This window comes from Echinops telfairi, unplaced genomic scaffold (assembly GCF_000313985.2).
Source record: "Echinops telfairi isolate 266 unplaced genomic scaffold, ASM31398v2 ScPeMD7_70;HRSCAF=299, whole genome shotgun sequence".
In the NCBI taxonomy this organism is placed as follows: domain Eukaryota; kingdom Metazoa; phylum Chordata; class Mammalia; order Afrosoricida; family Tenrecidae; genus Echinops; species Echinops telfairi.
The window spans coordinates 70,201,611-70,225,446 of record NW_022103968.1 but is presented as its reverse complement, the minus strand read 5'-3'; the positions used below and the strand labels follow the sequence as shown (position 1 = coordinate 70,225,446).

The following is a 23,836-nucleotide window of genomic DNA, read 5'->3' as shown; positions in this document are numbered from 1 at the left end:
AGGAACTGGAAACACAGGGAATCCAGGGCAGATGATCCTTTCAGGACCAGTTCTGAGAGTGGCGATACCGGCAGAGTGGAGGGAGGATGGGGTGGAAAGGGGGAACTGGTTACAGGGATCTACATATAAACCTCCTCTCTGGGGGATGGACAACAGAAAAGTGGGTGAAGGGCGATGTTGGAAAGTGTAAGCTATGACAAAATAATAATAATTCATAAATTATCAAGGGTTCATGAGGGAGGGGGAAGTGGGGAGGAAGGGGAAAAATTGAGGAGCTGATAACCTAGGGCTCAAGTAGAAAGAAAATGTTTTCAGAATGATGAGGGCAACAAATGTACAAATGTGCTTGATACAATAGATGTATGTATGGCTTATGATAAGAATTGTACGAGCCCCCAGTAAAATGATTAAAAGAGAGAGAGAGAGAGCTTTGACTAGATAGCAGTGAGTCAAGTTAAAAATGATGAAAAAAGCCCCTTATATTCTAAAGGCTATATGATCTGTAACCTTCAACTTGTCCATTCTCATTGCAGAGCCTCAGTTTTCCCATCTGCTCAATCAAAGGGGCGCCAAAATGAATCTTTAGGATCCTTACAACTCCTCCAAAATGTGCCCATTCACAATTTCTCTCAACCCATGCAGATTACACATTATTATTAAATGTTGTCCTCACTCAAGTAATAAATGGGCAATGTAGAAAATTTAGTCACACACACACACACATATATATATATATATATAGGAACTGGTAAAAAGAAAATATGTTTGACTCAAAAATGATCACTTGTAGGAATTCTTGCCCTCTTTGCAGGAACAGATTGACCCAGTGACGGCGACAATGGCCTAAGGCATCAGAGCGGTTATGGGGATTGTGCAATCCATGTAGGGTTTCCTGCCGTTGTTCACAGGGTAGCTATGGGTTGGCCCCCAATCAATGGCACCTACTAAGAACAATGCAGGAGCTGGATTTGGTTCCATTCCTCTCATGCTCAGCCACCACTTGACGGCCTGTGGAGCCGTATGTGCTGCTTATGGTGCTGAGCAAGTTTCTGTGGCGTTTCCCCTACAACTAGAAAGAAAGACTTGATGCTTTGCTTACAGAAATGATCCAGTGAAAACCCTGTGGATCACAGCAGTCCAACCTGCACCTCATCATGGGGACAGGGCAGAACAATTCATTTTGTTGTATATGAGGTCACCAGGAGTGGGGGGCAATAGGTTCATGCTGCTATCCTTGTGGCCTCACAGCCACACCATATTTAATATCTCTTAGACAAGGTCCTTCTGAAGGACGTTTTGGGACTGAAATTAGGGATTTTCAAAGAAATGCGGGATTGGCTCAGCCTGAGGAACAGACCTCCCTCTGAATGAAGGTGATGGAAGACAATCTTGCTACCATCTAAAATCATACTGCATGTTTCATTCTTGAAGGTTGGGAACAGGTTGGCCACCACATCAAAGAAACTTTGTGGAATAGGTTCCTCACATGGAAAAGGATTTGAGGAGGAATGGATAACAATAAATATCAACTATATTTACTCTGCCATTAACTGACTCCAGTAGCGTAGTTTCCATATAATCACTTCTCTGTCTCTCCGTTTCTTCCTCTGTAAAATGGAAGTATTGATTAGAAGAATGACCGAGCTTTGGATCTTGACATAGAGAGTGATCGGTAAGGAAGAGAATGAGGCCTCACGATGTGGTTCAGGTTTTACAGAAGAATCTATAAGGTGCGCAGCCGAAGATGGAGAGTTACCAACTCCAGTTTCTGTGCCAAGCACACAGGTTATTTGACATAAATGAGATAACCACACAGCCAAAATTAAGTTTTCCCTTACCCTCTTTTTTTAAGTCATTTTATTGGGTCCTCTTACAGCTCTTATTAAAATCCAGACATCCATTGTGTCAAGCACACTTGTACATATGTTGCCATTGTCCTTTTCAAAACAATTTCTTTCTACTTGAGCCCTTGGTGTCAGCTCCTCATTTTTTTTTCTGCCTCCCACCCTTCTTCCCTCATGAACCCTTGATAATTGATAAATTATTATTTTCATATCTTATACAACTGCTATTTCGCTTCACCCACGTTTCTGTTGTTTGTTCCCCTTGGGGTGCTGGTGGTGGTGGTTATACGTCGATCATTGTGATCGGGTCCCGTTTTCTACCCCCACCTTTCCCCTAACCTCATGGTATCGCTACTTCCATTATTGTTCCTGAGGGCTTTGTTTGTCCTGCATTCCCGTGTGTTTGAGAGCTCTTATCCATATCAGTGCACATGCTCTGGTCTAGCTGGGTTTGTAAGGTAGAACTGGGATCATGATAGTCAGGGTGGGGCGGGGCGGGGCGGGGTCGACATTAAAGAACTAGAGGAATGTTACCACATTTCCCTTACCCTCTTTTACTAATATTGACTTCTGACACTTGAGAGGAACCTATAACCAGCAGGGGTTCCTACATGGAAAGTGGCCTGTTGAACAGCTGTGAGAAGTATCAGGATAAGATGCCACCTTGGTAAGCAATCTTATTTATTTTATTGGACAAACACTGGTCAGTTGCCTGACCTTCCTGATTCCAGAACTCTAACTTTGTGGGAAGTCACTAAAAACCACGGTGAAGAAATATATATTAAAGATTAAACGGAGGTTTATCCTTTGACTGGATTTATCTGGCAGTCTTACCCCCAAATCTGTTTCCCAAATAAACTCTGTGCTCATGTATTTTCCTCCTCAAGTTAAAAAAAGCATTTGTGCATCTACACACTGAATGTTCTTTACTCCAGCTACTGAAGAATTTGTTGAAATACATTCTGCAGAAATGACTGCCGTGGCTATTACTGTAGTTGCTCAGGGGAGCTATTCAGATGCCTCATTTATTGGAGCTTAATAGATTAAAAGTCCAAATTGAGTCTCTTGATATAAACCTAATCAAGTTCTAATCTGCATAATTTTCCCATAAGCAGCAATGGGAAATTTTGATAATTTATGTTTCAGCAGTTGCCAATTGTATATAAATAGCATTGTTGTATTTACTTATCAAAATATTTTTATTGATCTTCACTTCATCTGACATTTGGCTCGATGACATTTTTTTCTTGAGATTAACAGGAAATTTAATTCATCTCATAGATGATGTAATACGAGATGTTGCTCTTGATTTTAACATGTCTTTATAGATCATTTTTTCACAGTGATCTTTCCCTGTTACAACTTCATATTGAATACCTGTCTCAGCAAACCTAGATGACTCAGCCTAATTTATTTCCCTAGTAGAATCCATGGTATAGATTCTCTAACCATCATTTATATGCACACAGTAAAAGATAATTTGGCCCAGCATTTGAACCAATTTCTTTATGTTAAATCTAATGGGGGAGGGTGGAAGCACTTACCTTCATTTCTCCATCTATTTTAGGAAGGTAATTGATAAGAATGTGCATTTTCCTCTTTCTCTGGAAAGACTTGGGAACTTAACTAGGGAAGATTTAGAAAATATTTTGTGTTTCCCCTGTGGAAAAACCCTGTAATAAAGCACTTATTACGTGTACTGAATTGTGCACGCCAACATACCAAAGCAAGTTAAGCATAACTATAATGGGTCCCAGTTGTTCTCTGCTATTTTTTAAAAGTGAAAGCTACAAAAGAATAAGACTGGCCCAGGCTGCCAACTCACCTGCCAGGGTTGGTGCATGAGAAGGAGAAACCATCTAAATGTATGGGAGGCTAACTTCGTGTACTTTAGGATATAGTGGTCACTTGCCCGCTGGCCATGCTTGAGCCAAATTACTGTTGTTGACTGATCTGAAATATATTTTCCTCACCTACTAAAATAAAAATGACTAGGCTCCTTAAGTCCACAGGAAAATGGAACCCTCGTGGCATGGCAGTTAGCCATTTAGCTGTTAATTAAATGGTTAGCAGTTCAAACCTACCTGTTGTTCTGTGGGAGCTTTACTGCTTGGGCAGTTCTATTAGCATCATTCTATAGCATCATTGTGAATTAGAATCCACTTGATGCAATAGGTTTGGTTTGGTTTGGTTTAAGTTGACAGGAAGGAGCCCTAGTGGCACAGTGGAAGGGCTGCTAACCTAAAAGTCCATGGTTCAAACCCATCAGCTACTTAGTGGAAGAAAGGTGTGGCCGCTTCTGTAAAGATGACAGCCTTGGAAATGCCACGGGGCAGTTGGATTCCATCCTGTCGAATCACTGTAAGTCAAAACGGACTCAATAGGCTTGCTTTATTTGTTTATAAAGAATAAATACGTGACCCAGGTAATACCTCTGAGCGCAAGTCTGGTAGAGAAAACAAGCAGTGTTGTGAGTGGTTATGGAGCAGTTGTTTAGAGAAACTCAGGTGTCAGTTTGTCTGGGTTAAAACCAGAGGTCTGCTAATTCCTTGCTGTGTTCCCTTGGACAAATTGTTTTGGTGTAGTGTATCTTAGTTTCCTCATCTGTAAAATAATGGAATGCGTCGAATGCTTTTTGAAAACTGAAGCCGTTACCTAGTCATGTTACCTCTTCATGGTAACCCTATGTTTGGAGTAGACCTATGTTCCATAGGGTTTTTAAGACTGGTCTTCCAGGTCTTCTGAAACACTACTGGGTGTATTCAAACCACCAAGTTGTCACTTAATCAGAGGAACCTCTTTGCTTTTCCACACTTTAAAGAGCTCTTATACAGCAGGTTTCCTCGATGCCATGTAAACTTGACCGCTGCTTCCATTGCAACAGCAAAACCGTGACTGAGGAACGGCCAGGCAGCACTCTTAGAGAGCAGGAAAGAGGAAACATGTATTAGCTGACGACTCAGGGGGAACTGGCATTCCGGAAGATCTGGGCCCTGAATGTTGAATGGGTGTAGCTTTCATAGTTTATCTGTGCGGGCACGGCAGCGAGAGCAGATTAAGCAAGGGTTTCTTGTGCAGACAAGCTCGTTAGTGAAGGAGGAAGGGGGCTGTAGGAGGGATGTGTTCTGGGACTGAGAAAGCACATGGGAGAGGCAGTGCATTGGATTTCTTTTCCAAAGGTAAAAATTCCCTTTTAGGATTTTCCTTACACCATGAGAATTGATCCAAGCAAGACAAAACCCTGGACAAAACCTTTTTTACACTGAATTGTAATCCATACTGAAGGCTGCAATCCTGGATTTTCAGCAGCAAGTGCCTCAAGTCCTCCTCACCTTCAGCAAGCAAGTTGTGTCATCTGCATATAATAACCCTTCCTCCAATCCTATGCCACGTTCTTCTTCATATAATCTAACTTCTCTGATGATTTACTCAGCACACTGAACAAGTATGGTGAGAGGATGGAACTCTGATGCACACCTTTCCTGATGTTAAACTCTGAGGAATGCCCTTGTTCTGGTCACACAACTGCCTCATGAATCCTGTACAGATTCCTCAAGACCACAATGTAGTGTTCTGGGATTCCTGTTCTTCTCAAAACTATTCACAGTTTGTTACAGTCCACAAGTTGAATGGCTTAGCATAGTCAATAAAGCACAAGTAAACATCTTTGTGGTATTCTCTGCTTTGAGCCACGATCCACCTGACATCAGTAATGATATCCCTTGTCTGTGTCCTCTTCTGAATCTGGCCTGCAGCTCTGGCAGCTTCCTGTCAATGCAACCACTATTGGATGATCTTCAATAAAATTGTCCTTGCGTGTGATATTGTTCTCTAATTTGAGCTTACCTTTTATAGAATGGCACAAATATGGATCTCTTCCACTCTGTTGGCCAAGTAGTTCTTGTCCAAATATCCTGGCATAGAAGAGTCAGTGCTTCCAGTGATTCATCAACTGGTTGAAACACTTCAATGGGTATTCCGTCAATTCCTGGAGCCTTGTTTGTGGCTAATGCTTTCAGTGCAGCTTGAACTTCTTCCTTCCATACTATTCGTTTTTGCTCATCTGCTACCTCCTGAAACAGTGGAATGCCAACTAGTTCTTTTTGGTACAACAACTCTGAGTATTTGTTCCATCTTCTTTTGATGCTTCCTGCATTGGTCAATATTTTGCCCATAGAATCTTTCTTGTTTTATTATTAAATAATTTTATCGGGGGCTCTTACATCTCTTATCACAATCCATACATTCATCCATTGTGTCAAGGACATTTGTACATATGCTGCCATTATCATTTTCAAACATTTTCTTTCTACTTGAGCCCTTGATATCAGCTCCCCTTTTCTTCCCCCTCCCTAATGAACCCTTGATAAGTTATAATTATTATTTTCATATCTTATATCATCCTCTGCCACACTTCACCCACTTTTCTGTTGTTTGTCCCCCTGGGAGGGGGTTATATGTGGATCCTTGTGATCCATTCCCCCTTCTCCCCCAACCTGCCCCTTATCCTCCTGGTATCTCTATTCTTATTGTTGACCCTGAGGGGTTTATCTATCCCGAATTCCCTGTGTTGCCAGCTCTTATCTGTAGCAGTGTACATGTTCTAGTCTAATCTGATTTGTAAGGTAGAATTGAGGTCATGATAGTGGCGGGAAGAAAGCTTTAAAGAACTAAAGGAAAGTTGTGTGGTTTATCAGTGCTATACTCCACCCTGACTGGCTCATCTCTTCCTTGTGACCCTTCTGTGAGGGGATGTCCAATTGTCTCCAGATGGGCTTTGGGTCTCCACTTCATGCACCCCCTCCCCACTTCCCCTTCATATTGGGTATGATGATTTTGTTCTGGGTCTTAGATGCCTGAATACTGATCCCATCGACAACACTACTCATGATCACACAAGCTGGTGTGCTTCTTCCATGTGGGATTTGTTGCTTCTCAGCTAGTTGGCCGCTTGTTTATCTTCAAGCCTTTAAGACCTCAGACATTATATCTTTTGATAGCTGGGCACCATCAGCTTTCTTCACCACATTAGCTTATGCATCCATTTTGTCTTCAGCGATCGTGTCAGGAAGGTGAGTATCACAGAGTGCCGGATTATTACAACAAAGTGTTCTTGTGTTGAGGGAGTACTTGAGTTGAGGCCCAATGTCCACTTGCAACCTTAATTTTTAATATACAGATATAAGTACATAGATCTGTTCCCCGCTCGTTATATATAAATGTATTTACATATGTACATGCCTGTATTTAGACCTCTATAAATGTCCTTTGCCTCCTGGTTCTTTCCTCTATTTACTTTTACTTCCCTCTTGTTCCACGATCATGTTCGGCCTTTATCTGGGTTTAGTAATTCCTCGCGGCTACATTGCCCTTGATTAAGATCCACTAGGCATCCTACACCCTTCTCTCCATTGAGTTTAGTTCATTTGTTGTTCCCTTGTCCCTGGTTTCGTTTCACCCCACCTCTTCCTTTCTCCCACCTCCCCTTCCCCCATATTCCCCCCACCCCCCAGGACTATCAGTCCCATTCTTTTGGTCTCCGAGTTGTTCATCCCACCTATTTTACCTAGATAGACATGCAGAGACATTAATAAGCACAAAAACCAGGCAAAGCCAAAGAAAACAACAAAGGAAGTCAAAACCAACAAAACAATAACAACAACAAAACCCCAAAGCATGTTAACAACAACAAAATGAAGGCCACTGACAAAAATGGAAAATCCTATAAATAGTTCCAGGTCTGTTCTTTGGCCTTTGCGAGTGTTTTGTAGTCTGTCCTATGATCTTCCTGCATTCAGTGGCTGCTTGATTCTAAAGAGGAATTTATGGACTAGTATGGACATATGGGGTAATATCGGACTTATGGACTTGAGGTGGACTGGGCTGGGGTGTTTTCTTAATGTACAGTTGCTCTTTGATATAAGGTTCTTTCTTACACATATATGAGTGTCTATGAATTTGTTTCTCTAGTCAACCCAGACTAACACACTAGCTAATCTGAACCATTAAAAAAATTGTCCTTGAGTTCTTGAAGTGACGATTACAGTTCTACTCTGTAATACACAGGACTGTCATATATCAAGGCCTGTTCAATGGCAACTAAATAGACATCCATATTGGTTGTAATTTTTCTGGAAGTAGACCAGGCCTTTCTTCCACAGAGCCTCAATTTGCTCACCAAGAACCTTCTAGTTAGCAACCACTTGAGCCAGAAGAGTGTGTGTGTGTGTGTGTGTGTGTGTGTTTAAGTCAAACTGAGAAAGCAGAAGTCATCCTTTATAATGGTGGGTCCATTAAACTCTCAGTGAGTTCAACTGGGCATCATAAGGTCGGAATGGACATAGGACAAGTGGGAAGTAGCATGCTTGGTTTTTTGTTTTGGTAATTTGGGTGTCTGTGGGTTTCAGGCCCAGGTCCAAAGTGCAAAGCAGAGTGAGCATGATCCAACCACAGCTTCAAGTTTAGTGATGGCTTAGAACATGACTGTGAGGCTGATTGACTGCCTCTTTTAGGATGTACATAGAGACATAGAATGCCCTAAAAAGTAGTAAATTAAATACATCCATCATTGTCTCTCCCTTACATTCATTTACTCAATGCTGACTGCAAGGTCCTATATGCTCCCCCCACTCCCAAAGACAGGCAGAGAAATACCCACATCCACTTTACTTTTGTTTCATTGTGCTTAGTGTCTTGCTACATGGGTTTATCAATGAATTAGGGACATAGAAGTACAAAATCACTTGCTAAATTTCCTAGGACAAAATATGAAGTAGATACTATGACCAGATTTTTGACTCACTCTCCAGTAATGGGATAAGATAGGATTGTATCTGGCATTTTGGGAATGTGTGAAGCTTTATCTAGCAAGAATGAAATGGCAGTCGGTGCTCAATAACTGCCTATTGTTTTGGAGACACTGAAAGGATGAAGCACTAGAAAAATATGAAGAGATTTTCTTATTTCACTCTCCTGTATATAAATGTTATACCATTGAGTAACATACTGCCATAAAGAAAAACACGAAGCTTTATTTCATTACTATGTCTTGATTTCAATTAATTTAATTTTTATATTAATATACTGTGACCAGGGTATGTCATATTGAATGAAGATATAGCACCCAGCTTTCTAAACTTAGGGATGTGTGTTTTTTCAGCCAATCACCTTACCAAGAACACACATTTTAAGTGCTAGCTGTTAAAACGAAACTGTTTGCATCAGAAGATTTCATTCAAAAGCATGAAAAACTGTTAGTGACAGCTGTCCAGATTCAGTGGATATGACGTTTTTTAATTTCCCGAACTTGACAAGTAAACACCTTAAAGCGGTCATGCTATATGCATAATACATAGCCTGTATTTTGACATCCATCATCAAATGCTGACTTGAGAAAATATGGCTTGTATGTATAGCACCCATAAAGCAGGGAGAAATGCAGGTCACCGGGTATTAGGAAACCTGTATTTCATTACAGAATCTACAACAAGTCTTATTGTATTTTATTTTATTTTAATATTCCATTTCAGCTGTGAAAAGGACTCAATTCTTTGCATGAACATTCATTTTGAAATGACATGCTTGCCTCCAATTCCTGTTTCATTTTGCTTTCACATTCTATTTTCCCCTTCGGTCCTCAAGAAGCCTGGTTCCATTAGCATTTGTAACTGACAAACTATACTGGGTATCCAGACATCTCTCTGTGCAAGGTCTTTTCCTGTATGCATGAACCCAAGGGTAGTGCTTCCATTGGGTAGAAGACCTTAGTATGAGAATGCCTCTATTTCACTACTTTTCTAGCCTCACATTATACAAAGCTAATTGTAAAGGCTATAGAAATAGATTTTAGGACTTTCCCACACATAGAGTTCTGTTAAAGATGATTAGAATTTATTATAATTGTTTGTTTGTTTGTTTTCATTTATGGGTCATAATGTGGCCAACCTGTAGTTTGAAAAGACAAGGTTGACCCAGATCCCCTAAATGACTTGGAGAGAATAGAAACTCAGGCCTCTTCCATTAGATGGGATAGAGCAATCTGGCCTTTAATACTACTTGATGGTATCTACCCCGTTCAAATAGAAGAAATGAAATAACAAAGTAAGGTATTATAATGATTGTGCAAAGACCTAGAGTTAGAAAAACAAAAAGGAAAGAGACACTTAGCATATCTTAAACTGAAAAGACTAAAGAAAAAAATTCAAAACTTGAGTTGCAATAATGAAAGATTCTAGGGGGGAAATATTGAAGTATGCAGGAAGCATCAAAAGAGGGTGGAAAGAAAATATAAGAGACACTGTACCAAAAAGAGCTAGTTGACATTTAACCATTTCAAGGGGTAACATATGATCAATTAACAATGGGAAGGAATAAGTCCAAGCTGCACTGAAGGCATTAGCCAAAAACAAGGCTCCCAGAATTAGTAGAATACCAATAAAATGTTTGAAAAAGCTGATGATATGGAACAAGGGATATCATTGATGATGTCAGATGGCTCTTGATTGAAATGAGAGAAGAACAAACTGATGTTTACTTGTATTTTATTGGCTATACTAAGGTATTTGACTGTGTGGATCAAAAGAAGTCAAATAGCCTTGAGAGTAACAAAAATTCCAGAACACTTGACTGTGACATGCACAAACTTTAAATGGGTCAAGAGCAGTTTTACACATAGAATTCAGGTTATAATGCATGGTTTAAAATCAGGAAAAATGTGTCAGGGTTGTATCCTGTCACCATATTTATTAAATTTGTATGTGGAGCAAATAATCAGAGAAGTTGGATTCTATGAAGAAGGATTCAGCAGCAGGATTGGAGGAAGGCTTATTAACAGCCTGTGATATGCAGATGACACAATCTTGCTGGCTGAAAGTGAGTAGGGCGTGAAGCCCTTACTGATGACCATCAAGGATTGCAGTATGGATTACAACTCAACGTAAACGAAATAAAAATCTGTACAACTGGGCCAATGAAAAATCGCTTCTCGGCCTTTTGGCTAAGATCAAGTGTAGTATCTGTTCTTATCAGTTTAATATCTGATACGTCCTCTATCTGAGGACAACATATTAAATGTATTTTTGCGAGTGGGAGTTGGACTAGGAGCTTGCTCCAAAAAAAAAAAAAAGAAAAATGGGAAAAAAGTGAGGTTGTCAACGATTTCTTCTTGCTTAGATCCACAGTCAGTGTTCATGGAAATAACAGTCAAGAGATCAAATTGCATTGCATTGAGTAAATCTGATGTACAAGGCTTCTTCGAAGTCTTGAAAGCGAAGATGTTCCTTTGAAGACTAAGGTGCACCTGACCCAAGCCTAGGTATTTTCCATTACTTCTCACGCATGTAAAAATTGGACAATAAATATGGAAGACTGAAGAAGAATTGAATTATGGTGGTGAAGAACATGGGCTACCCAAAGAACCAGCAAAACTGTCTTGGGAGAAGCACAGCCAGACTAATGTACAAGAATGATGAGACTTTGTTTCACATACTTTCACCATGACATCACTGTCATGGAAAAGAACACCGTGCTTGGTAGAATAGAGTGGCAGCAAAAAATATGAAGCCCCTCAGCTAGATGAATTGACACATTGGCTGTACTCATGGGCTTAAACGTAAGAAAAAATCATGAGGATGACATAGGACCAGTCATTTTATTGTACAGAGGGTCATTATGAGTTGGAATTGACTTGATAGCATCTAATAACCCCATTCATCACCGCAGCAGTTAATAAAGGGAACAGCTCTAAATAGTCTTGGTCCCTGATTGTCTTGTCTCCTTCCCTCCCATGATATATCAACTCTGCAACAAAGTTGACATTTTTGGTTGAACTTTATTAACTTTATGCAAACAACATTAGTTTTGCATGTAAAAGCTACTGGTATATGGAATATAATCCAGGGATCCTAATCTCCAACTAGTGACCATTGAAAGTGGGAAACACATCTTCCATTAGTTGAACAAATACTTCATGAGTTAACTTTAGAAACATTTAAATCACCAGAAAAGATGACCAAGAATGTCCATGTTGGAGAAACAGAATGAGAAATCCTCACTCAGAAAACTGTTCAAGTTCAATAAATCATATAAAGCCCCAACTCTCATCATTAGATGTATCCCTAGGTCAGTGGTAGAATTTTCACTTTATGGGCAGGAGATCGGGATCCAATTCCCGGCCAATGTACCTCCTGCACAGCCACTACTAATGTGCTGTTATGATGCTAAAGACATTTCATCAAGGTTTAAAAAATGGATTGAGAAGAAAAGGCTGGTAATTTAATTCTGAAAATGCATCAATGAAAACCCTATGGATCACAATGGTCTAACCACAAGAATGGTAGCATTTCATTCCACTGTATAGGGAGTCACTATGTATCAGGGGTCAATTTGATGGCACCTAACAACAGCAGCATTCTCTTCCCTGAGCATGAACATGGGTGTCAAGTTTGTGCCTGACGTTTATAAGTGGAATGTGTAAGAGCTTGGGTTTTGAAATCAGATATCTTGGGCTCAACTATTGGCTCACTTCTTATTAGCACGTAACTCTGAGGACTCTGTGAAATTTCTTCAAGCCTCGGGTTCTTCATCTATAAAATAGAAGTCCAGGTACTCCTGAGTTATACAATAGGATTTCAATCCAACAATTCTCTTAAAAGCGGGTGGTGACTTAAGTAAAATACTTCTCTCTTTTTCAGTTTTCCTTATCATTGTCTTTGATTAAAATCCTATAAATCCACTGCTTGTCTGTCAGTTTGTTATACTGTGGTGGCTTGTGGGCTTCTGTGATGTTGAAAGTTGTGCCAGTATTTCAAACACCAGCAGGGTCACCCAAAGTGAACAGGTGTCAGCGTAGCTTCCAGAGTAAGGACAGACACAAAAGAGGCTGTCCACTTTGGAGGAGACAGTCATTGAAGACCTTATGGACAGCAGAGAACATCATCAGAAGTGTAGAAATATCAAAGCTGTCAAGGATTTCGTCCTGTTGGGACCCATGGTCAATGCTCATGGAAGATGATCAAACAACACATTGCATTGGGAAAATCTTCAGCACAACACCTCTGTAAAGTGTTGAAAAGCAAGGATGTTCCACCAAATATGTTCGATCCAAGGATGAACATCAGGACACACAAGATGTGCCTGAGCCAAGCCATGATGTTTTCAATGGCCTCCTACACATGTGAACATTGGACATTGAATAAGGAAGATAGAATAAGAATCAATACATTTGAATGATGGTGCCGGTGAAGAATATTGAACGCACCATGAACTATCAAAGACCAAACAAATCTGTGTTGGAATTAGTATACCTCGTTGAACTAACTAGAAGATGTACACAAACAAAAGGCACACATTCATTAAGTAGTTTGCCACTACTCAGGAAATATCTGTATCTCCCATAGTGAGCAATTATGAGAATAAAATGAAATGTTGAATTTTTAAAATTTAGTACAGTTTTGTACATTTTGTTTATGCCTGGTTTGAAGCAAATACTCAAAAGGATAGCTACTGATAGTATTATCTTAATTGGTAATCACTAAATGTTTACTGGATTGTAAAGCATCCATTACCACCTCTCCTCTCTCCTATGGGTAAAGAACTGAGGTAGTTTTGGATAGATTTTTACATTATTATTTAAGAATTTACACATAAATAAAACCCTAATAAAGGAATAAGAAGGCAATTAGTAGTATGATAAGGCTTGGTAAAAACATCATATTATAAAGAAGAGAGACTGGTTATGAAGATTGATATAATTTTTTTAACCTATGTTGAAAAATTGGTGGTCCAAATTCATCTAAGAAAAATAGATAATACTAAGGGCATTCAGCAGAGCAGCAAGGGGAGCAAAGTAATGAAGTTCCTGGGGAATACCAAAGACAGATCCAAGGAAAGTCGTTGGATCCAATGGTGGTGGAAGCATGTCATTGCTGGCATAGGTCTCCACATGGCTCCTCCAGCTCCAGGGTTCTGGATCTATCAGCATAGCTCATGTGGCTTGTTAACAGGAATGTCTCCCCAGGAGTGAGTGTATCTGGCCTCTGTGAGCTATTTATCTCTTTAACACATCAAACTGTGACCTGATTGACAGGCTAAACTCCACCCCATTCACTCTTAATAGTCGCAAATTGACAACAGATTATGTAACGAACACAGCTGGTATCATTAAATTAGTTTTGCCCTCAGCAAATATCCATTCTAATTGTAAAATGGCTGCCAGTTTCAAGCATTAATGTCACACAAAACAATGTCTAGTGAATTAAGAAAATCTCTTTCCATGTGTCTTTTTAAGAGCAAGGAAATGTGTGCTCAAGGCCCCTTTAGCAGACTTCTTCTCTCATCCATCGGACCAAAATATGTCAAAAAACCACCCCGAATTCACTAACTGACAAGAGGATAAGTAATCATTGGTTTCAGAGAGCAGAACAGGTTAGGTGGTGACAGGAACCCCCTAAATCTACGTGTCTTACAGCAACGTAGATTTTTTTTCTCACTCAAATGGTTGGAGGTTCTAGTCAGCTGTTCATCTCTGTAAGGACCTGTGTTTCCATTGTGATCATTCTTGGGAAGAAACATATGGCAAGTTAGGTATACGCATTAAATACTTCAATCAGAAATTATACTCATCACTTCTGGTCACTTTTCATGGTCCAGAGTTATTTCTTATGTCACATGGCTGATCTAACTTTGAAGAGACTGAAAGGTACAAATCTCCTGGGTGTGTGCAAGGAGAAGGAAGCCAAAATCTGTGAGCAGGATTAAAAAATTGGGGTCGAATCTGGACTTTAAGAGAACTATCAAAGTGAGTTGGAGTTTTTTAATAGTCTTATTTTGTCTTTCTAAAAAAAATTATCGCATCGTAGGTTTTCCTGGGAATATGAATTATTGACAGCTAACAACACATGAGCTACATATTTGGGGCTTTGTTTATACATTCTGATTGTTTCTAAAAGCTCCATATCTGATTTCTCTTTCTCTTTTTCCCAATAGGGTTCACACCTCCAGGAATGGACAGGTCCTCTCCAGACAACAGTCCAGTTCATGGGATGCTACGCCAACCATCCATCACGACTGGGGTCAATATCCCCATCATCACGGAACTAGGTAGGGTGAATGTAGACTTGGGGGAGAATGTTTGTCATCTCTTCCATGCAGAATATGTAGAGGTTAGTTTGTTTCCCAGCTCTTACAGCCTAGAAGGCGCTAATGGAGTTTGTGTTGGAAGAGGGCAGGGGCAGGGGTAGGGGAAAGGCAGGGGTGGAAGCATGGCAGATTACCAAAGGGAAAACCGATCTATCATTCCTTGGCAATGAATAGACAGTTTCCTTCATGTTGGTCACTGTTTCCAGTGGAGCACGACACGATGGGTTGAAGACTGGGGCATGAGTTAGGGGATGGGGCGGAGATGGGGAAAACCTAGTCCATGGATTCTTTCTGGTGATTTTCCACCAAAAGAACCACATTTGAGCATTCTATCTGGAGCACTCCTATGGCTGGAATCGTCCACCGATGTACACAGCTTCAGGTCTAAGCCAAAGCCATTTCAAGAACTTGGCAGCAGCATTGGGTTAATGAGTAATAATTCTGCATTTAATCTATGCTCATTGAACTGCTTTTCAGCCTGCACTCATTTTCAGAAAAATATCCCTCTGAACTGAAAATTGATGGGGCTTTGAGGACCAGAATCATTGGTCAATGGAATTCAGCATTTAACATGCCGATGGCATCATCACTATGATTTGTAAACTTGCAAATCGGCAGTGCCCCTCTTTCCCCAAGACAAATGGTCGTGGGTCCCTTTACTTTAGAATGTTTCCTCTATTATTCCCTCACTCTTTTTCTCTTTCTATACTTTCCTCCACTCCCTTTCCCCAATCCTTAAATGCTGTATCCAATTAGCTAAACCAGGCAAGTTGCCTTTGGTATCAGTCAATCAGGAAAAAAACAGTGGGACGCACATTCTAATGATAACCGAACTGGGTAAGAAGCACTATTTTCCTTCACATAAGTATCTCCTTTTGTTCTGTTGGTGATGTTTCCAAGTATCATCTGCTTGTTTGTATCTTTTTTGTGTTGTTGTTTTGTTTCTTTCTTTTTGTTTTGTTTTTCTACTGGCTGTAACAGAAACGCTATCCTCATGGCACTGCTTTGAATGTGTTTTATTTGTGCCTCTGATTGGAATCGGCTGTCTTGTTCTGGCCTTTCTTAATGATTTTTTTCCCCACACAGCAAAAGTAAACCTTTGATCACACCCATCTGACCTGGCAGTTATTTCCAAAGCATCTTTGTTCTAATTCATTTTCCTGGCCTGGATTTGTTTTATCTTCTTCTCCTTCACATGTTCCCCTGCTCTCCTGCCTTCTCCCTTCCATTCCTCTCCCCACACACTGTCAGTTTGACCAGCACATCTTCACAGCCCTCAGAGGAAGTCAAAGGAAAAGTATAAAAATTGTAAGAAAAGAAACTTAAGACCATGTCTTCCTTCCAGCTGTTCATTTTCCTTTATTCTGACCTTATTGGCCCTTTTCCTCCTTACTAGGCCTCCCCACCCCCTACCCCAAATCTCTAGTCCTGAAGCCATAAAGCAGGCAGCTCTGAGCTGTCCTTTTCTTACTAAATCCAGGTTTCTGGATGGGTTCAGAGGATGTGGTTAGCAACAACCAAGGCCCAGCCCTGCACCCCAGACTGCCCTCTGGTCCTGGCCCTTCGCAGAGATATTCTGAGTGGTCTTCTCAGGAAGATAAAGGCCTCTGGTGATGACTGCATTTGTCAGGCCCTTTACCAATTCCCCATGACTTGGTTAATGCTCCGTGAAAGGCACCCATCAGCTATGGGTCTCAGGACTGGGGACTGATCTTCAAAATAGAGACAGTTAAGTGCTACTCAGTGGAGGGGTGAATCGACAGATAGGGAGCACCTTCCTTCAAATGGCTCATAAATGAAATGGACACTCCATTTTCTTGGCCCCAAAATATATTTCAAAATAAGAGAACAGGCTTTTAACACAGTAATCTTGCTGTGGGGTGTCTAGAGACTGAGGAACAAATGGCCACCATTCAGCACTGCATTATTATAGGTGTAGCTATTTATCAGGGCAACATTCACTCAGGTCAGGGAGTACCGTACCATTTCCTGTTTCCAGCTGTACCTTTTTCAACAGTCTAGGCTTCTGGGATGCTCTTTTCAGAACCTTAGCAACATAACAGACCCAGGAAACTTATGGGGGATTTCCAGATATCTGGAAATTCATCCAAACTTCTCATGGCAGCAACTTATATTAGCATTTTGAAGGCATGACTGCCAGAGATTTGTTTTTCTATCTATTTAGAACCTATATGCAGCCACAACTGACAAAAATACCTTCATTTGTGTTTAGTGGATAGATTTCTTTAAAAGCCTGGTGTGCCTCCAGTCTGAAGCAACAATTCGCATATTCAATTAATGTTGAATATTATAAATAATTGAATTCAGTAGATCAGTGTAATTGAATTTCCTGAACCCTTTGTTCCTCACCAGATTACTTCTGTGTCTGGAGGGAGCCTTCCACATGTGTTCACGCCAACTTTTGCTTCTGCCTTCAGCTCTGTTTTTCTAGTGATCTTACCACCTTTGACAAGCACAGCTGTTTTACTGATTACACAAAGACTCTGTGGATCATAACAAAGTATGGATAATATCACAAGGAAAAGGAATTTCGGAACACTAAATTGTGGTCATGTGGAACCTGTTCATAGCAAAAAGAGGCAGTCATTCAAAGAGAACAAAGAGACACAGCGTAGTTTAAAATCAGTAAATGTGTGCATCAGGGTCATATACTTTCTCACACTTGTTCAATGTGTGTGCTCAGCAAATACTACAAGTAGCTAGACTCTATGAAGAAGAATGTGACATCACGATTTGAGGAAGACATGTTTGCCACCTGTGATGTACATGTGTCCCGATTTTGCATACTGAACGTGAAGAACACTTGAAGGACTTCCCTGTTGAAGAGAAAAAGCTGCAGCCTTTGGTATTTATTACACCTCATCATAAAAGTAAAAACAGTCTTCACAGCTGGACCAATACGCAACATTATGATAATTGGATCAGAGATTTAAGTTGTCAAGGATTTAGTTTTATTTGGATCTACAATCAATTCCCATGGAAGCATCAGTTCAATAAATCAAAAGACATATTTCATTGGGAAAATCTGCTGCAAAATACCTCTTTCAGGTGTTAAAAAAAGAAAATATGTCACTTTCAGGACGAAAATGTGCCTGTGATATTTTCAGTTGCTTCACAAGCAGGCGAAAGCTGAACAAGGAATAACGAAGACTGGGGAAGAATTGGTGCATTTGAATTATGGCATCTGTCTTCTCTGAGAGCTTCTAATTCCGAGTGCAGTCAAAAAGAAGGAGATTTCTAAGAGCGTCAAATCAATGAGCTTATCTATTAAACACACACATACACGCAGAGAGTACCAATGCCAAGCAAATGTTTAAAACTCTATTGCATGTTCCAAACCTCATCTATGTGGAAATCCCCAACGGAGGTTAGCATAGGCTCTTAGAAGTTCCAAAAGACAGAAAATTGTTTCAATTTATTTAACTCAAATATTCCCAAAGGTACTTGATCACAGATGTTTTTGTATGGTTCCTTTTTATCACCTTCTTTTTAAAGTAGACTTTATATCTTAGAACAGTTTTAGGTTTATAGAGAAATTGAGCAAGAAGTCTAGAGAGCTCTCTTCTCCTCTTGCATACTCTTTCTCCTATTACTAATGGCTTATATTCATGTATCAACTCCTTTTTATCCTCTCTGAACATTCCACTCAATTATCGGCCTGTGACATGGATGTGGGAGGCACACTGGCTGCTGTGTCTCGGGTACTATCTCAGAACAATACAAGGATTTTAACTGAGCCCAGGTTGGTACCCGATAGTTCTTTGCCCATTGCCTGAAGCCCCAATTCACTGGAAGCCTAGAGTGAGTTCTCATTACTTCGAGCTTCTTCCGTTCCAAATCTAGTAACAAATCTAATAAAAAGTCCAGTTAATAGACACTGCTCGTGAAGGAGTGGTGAAGAAACAGCATCATCAGCTACTACAAGTAAGTTGTTAAAGCCTCCGCTGTATACTGTCTCAGGTGACCACTTTCTGACCCCAAGGCAGGAAGACTAAGCTTTATATGCCCTTCGGTAAATGGAGGAAGGCAAGGGAAAGCTACCATTGATAGCATCCTTGAGCAAAATCATAAGTGCTTCTTGAGAGGGGCAAAAGGAAGCTGAAGATTTCCACAATGTAGTGGGTGGCTGGAACATTAATGTGTTAGGGCAATGGTGATCTGAGCTAACATTTATCAAGAGTATAGTGTGATCCAGGTGCTGAGCCAAGGTCACCAGGCACAATTTCATAGAAGCCTCCTGATAACCTCATGAGAGAACTGTTGTTATGCCCGCAGTATTACAGTTAGAGAAACTAAAGTGTATAATAAGTAAGCATAAAAAAAAACCATCATTAAAAACTAGGTCCCATAGCCATGCCCCTTTTGTTTCCCAAGGTAATTGGCTATGGAATCTGGATTAGAAGCCCAATTTTCATACTCTAGACTTAGAACCTTTACACAGCCAGCTGCCATCTATTCCATCATGACTCATGACAACCCCCTGTATGTTAGAGTAGAGCTATGTTCCCTAGAATTTTCAAGGGCTTACTTTTTGAGAAGGAGATCATCAGGCCTTGTCACCAAGGTGACTCTTCATAGACTTAAGCCCCCAACCTTTAAGTTAGCAGCAAGTGCATTAAATGTTTGCACCACTCATGTGCTCCATCCAGTAGTCTGTAATTCAAATGCTGCAGAAACGATAGGAACTCAGATGCTATAAACTTTGGATGCATGAAGCAAAGATTTTCTCTATTTTAATCTTTCTCTTGGGAGACAATATGATGTCACTTAAGAATAATTTCATGCTAGTTCTTTATCCAATTATCATTTACTCTATTTCCTAATATAAACAAACACAAGTTTGTGCTTGTACATTTAGATAGGAATAGGAAAGGGGACACTTAATCTACTTTTTGCCTCAAAGCACAATTATTATTTCATTAATCATGATCCTCATCTCTTCCTCCTCCATATACCACCCCCACCATTACCTTCCCTGCAAATGGATAATTTTTGAAGCCAAGATAGGGATGGACATTAATTCGGCATTTAATTTTTAATAAGTTAAAGACATCTCAGTAAGACAACCAATTAGCCTGTATGTGTATGCCAGAGGAGTCCTCGGGGAATCATCCCATGGCAATCATACAGCAGCAAATGCTGAAACTGCTTAACTGAATCCCATGAAAGCTTGAGTCATTCAAAAGGAGAAAGGGAGAACGTGGGCATCCTTATGCTACTCAAGGAAGAGCACGTCTTTGTGATAAAGCAGTCAGAGACAGTCAGGGATCTACTTTGCCTGGAGTTTCCTTTGGATTTAGCAGAGCCTGTTAGACCCCAGGTTCTATCAAGGTCAGTCCCCAGGGCAGGCTGTGGGTCATGCCTGACAGTTAATTCCTTGCTTTGTTGCCTTTGTGTAGTCCAATTCATTGCTCTCAATGCTGGATAAGTTGCTATTCTTTGTGGCTAAACTTCTTGGTCCAGCATGGCTATTCATGATTAAAATATGTTCATCTCCCATGTTGCTCCAGGGTGTTTTTCCTTCATGATGCCAAAACTATATCAGAGAACTGACCACAGTGCCATCTGGTGGTCTTCCACAGTCTGCCATGCAGTGCACTTGAATCCATTGCTCTCCAAGCCCCAGAAGTTGACTTAAAGAATCACATAGGACCTCATCCATTGAGTCCCACTGACCTAACTCCAAAAGCCATCTATATCTTCTCCCATGTCCCTCCCTGCCCGAGTGGCCCCATTGTTTGTGAACCAGTAGCCTGATCTCTCTTGGACTTAGCTGTCTGAGTGTAGTTACGGGGGCTAATTCTTCTTTTACACTTTTTCTAGTGAATGATACTAATGTTCAGTTTTTGGACCAAGATGACGACGATGACCCTGACACGGAACTGTACCTCACACAGCCATTTGCTTGTGGGACAGCATTTGCCGTCAGTGTCCTTGATTCCCTCATGAGTGCGGTAAGTCATCCCCCCGCCCTCCTACATACCCAATGTTCGCGGAACGCGTGGATGGAGTACCTCCAGCGATAGAGGCACTGTGCTATTGCTTGTGCTACAAAACCCCCAATATTGAGTAGTGCCAACTCATGGTGACCCTATGTGTGAACAAGTAGATTTGCCCTATAGGATTTTTAGCAGGATTCAAAATGTAATTGGCCTTTCATAGTCTGGTGAAATATACACAACAAAACATCTTCCATGTCAATAACTTTTACATATATAATTCAGTGGCACTGATTACATACTTGATTGTGTGTCACTATTATTGTAATTATTTTCTAATTGTCTTACCACCAATAACATAATAAGCTCAATGTCTTTTAAGCAAACACTTATGTTTCATCCAACACCTGGTAACCCTTAATAATCTGTATTTTCTGTATATTCACTTATTTCATACTTATGAGAGCATATACTATGTTTCACTTTGTGGCTAACTTCACTAAGTATAATGTTTTCAAGGTACAAACCTTTGTGTATGTTCTGGCATGCATTAGGACTTCTTTCTCTTTGTGGTTGAATAATGTTTCATTGTACATACCATGGTGCTTCAAAGTTCCTGGAAAAATTCCATTGTCTTTTAGTTCCATTTTCTTTTTTACAACCTATTTGAAGCACCATTGTATATAATGCATTTTGTTTATCCATTTATCTATTGATAGACATTTCTATTTGTGTTAAACAAGATTCTCTAGAGAAACAAAACCAGGACACTTATGATTATAGATAGATGATAGATAGATAGATAGATAGATAGATAGATAGATAGATAGATAGATAAGCATAAAGGACTATAACAGCTGTACAGAGGGCTCAGTTCAAATCACTTCCATGGAATTGTTAATATACTAGAAGTCCTTCAGTTCATGAGAGCTGTTGGGTCCAAAGTCTAAAAAGCGGACGGCTGAGTCTTTCCCAGAGGAATGCAGGCAGTCCAGCCACAGAGAGCAAACAGCAGGGCAGTCACCAACAGTCAGCAAGTCAGGAGCTTAGTGAAGCAGGCTGGATGGGATATCGAACTTAAGCAATCCAAGACAGCAGGATTCGACAGCTTCAAGCTCAAGCGATATATAAACCAGCAGTTTGGTGAAGCAAGTCTCGAAAGAACCTCAAGCTCTAGCAATACAATCCCTGGGTTGGCTGTCCCACAGGCAGTGTATTTCACAAGTTGAGGTAGAGAAATAGCTAAACCAGCCACATGCTGGTCCAGTCACCAGAAAGCAAGAGAGAGAGTGGTGGGGCTTGTTGAACCATTCATCTCTTTTCCCTCCAATCAAACTACGACCTTAGTAATCCTCTGTGTTCTTATTGGCCAGATTGGCACAATAAACCTACCTATTACACTATTGTTAGCATCTCTGGACTATTTTGAAATTCCCTGGATATTGGTATACAGATTTCTGTGGTTTTCCTTTCATTTCTTTTGGATATATATCTAGAATTTGGATTGCTGGGCCATATGGTAGTTCTATGTGCAACTTTTGAAGTAACTGCCAAACTCTTTTTCAGAGTGGTAGCACCATTTCACACTGAACATTTCACTGTGGTTTTGATTAGAATCTCCTTAGTGGTGGGAGAAAGATAAGGCTTTCTATTCCTGACCTTAGCATTATGGAAACCCATGGACACAGTTCTACCTTGCCTTCAAAATTCCTATGAGTCAGCATCAATTTGATGTCAGTGAGTTTGACTTCGAATAGCTAATGGCAATGAGAATTTTTTTTTGGCCTTTTAGCTACTTATTTCACCACCCAGGGACTGAAGTACACCAAAAAGCAAAATCTATCTTGCATGAAGCATGCTGTCTAGAAGGAGGTACAGAGATTATCAAACAAACATTTCACTATAAATTTTCAAAAGTATAAGAAACTTACACTTCTGAAGTGTGAGAACTTAAGTGTGCATTGACCTGGTTAGAGGAAAATTCTGAGAATTTAGGAATTTTATTGGGAAGAATATTATTTAAAGTATAATATTCTTAAAGTATAAACTAATTTCTATTGTGCCAATTCTGTGTATCAAAGTAGAGTTGTACTCAATAGGATTTACTTGGCTGTGTATAAGAATGAGCTTTATATACAAGAGCAGTTGAATATTTAGAAAACTTCCCAGCCCAGCCCAGATCAAGTCCATAAGTCTGATATTAGCCCATATGTGCAATACCAATCTATAAATTCCTCGTAAGACTCAAGCAAGTCATACAGTGATGACAAAGGAAGCAAGCAAATGTCAAGCAAGACATACAGTGATGATCCAGGAAGATCACAGGCCACTGGGTGGAAAGTCTTGTGGATCCAATGGCAGTAGTATCTCAGCACTGGTGTGAGTCTCCATGTGACTCCTCCAGCTCCAGGATCTAGCATAGCTCCATGTGTCTTGTCAACAGGAAAGTCTCACAGGGAGTGTGAGTGTCCCACCACCAGTGATCTATTTACCTTCTTATGAGGTCATCAAGATGTGACCTGATTGACAGACTAAACTCCACCACTTCACTCTTAATTCTCAAATTGAGACCAGATTATGTCACTACCACAATGTGGTATGAACTATAATTCCTATTTCATTTTTTCTGTGTTCAGAGACCCAATTGTCCCAGGTGTTGGTGGATAATTGTTGTTATTGTTGTGTTGGTGCCATCAAGTTGGTTCCAACCCATAGCCACCCTGTGCACAGCAGAACGCAACACTGCACTGTGCCATCTTCATAATTGTGCCTGTGCTTAAGCCCACTCTTTCAGCCATTGTGTCAGTCCATCTAATAAGGGTATTCCTTTCTTTTGCTACCCCTTTACTCTGTCAGACATGGTTTCCTTCTCCAGGGACTGGCCTCTCCTGACAA

General features: G+C 40.3%; 1 protein-coding gene and 1 non-coding gene across 2 annotated transcripts in view; both read left to right on the top strand.

Annotated features, from left to right (window-relative positions):
- KCNMA1 (potassium calcium-activated channel subfamily M alpha 1) overlaps window positions 1-23,836 on the top strand; it is a 1,099,869-nt gene that overhangs the window by 1,007,558 nt on the left and 68,475 nt on the right. The window contains 3 exon segments of the mRNA XM_045291187.1: window positions 14,829-14,942; window positions 15,738-15,818; window positions 20,826-20,956. Of these exon segments, the coding sequence (XP_045147122.1) occupies window positions 14,829-14,942; window positions 15,738-15,818; window positions 20,826-20,956 (326 nt within the window).
- LOC115870059 lies at window positions 10,820-11,013 on the top strand. Its single transcript, XR_004046527.1, has one exon. It is a non-coding gene; the product is annotated as a U2 spliceosomal RNA (small nuclear RNA).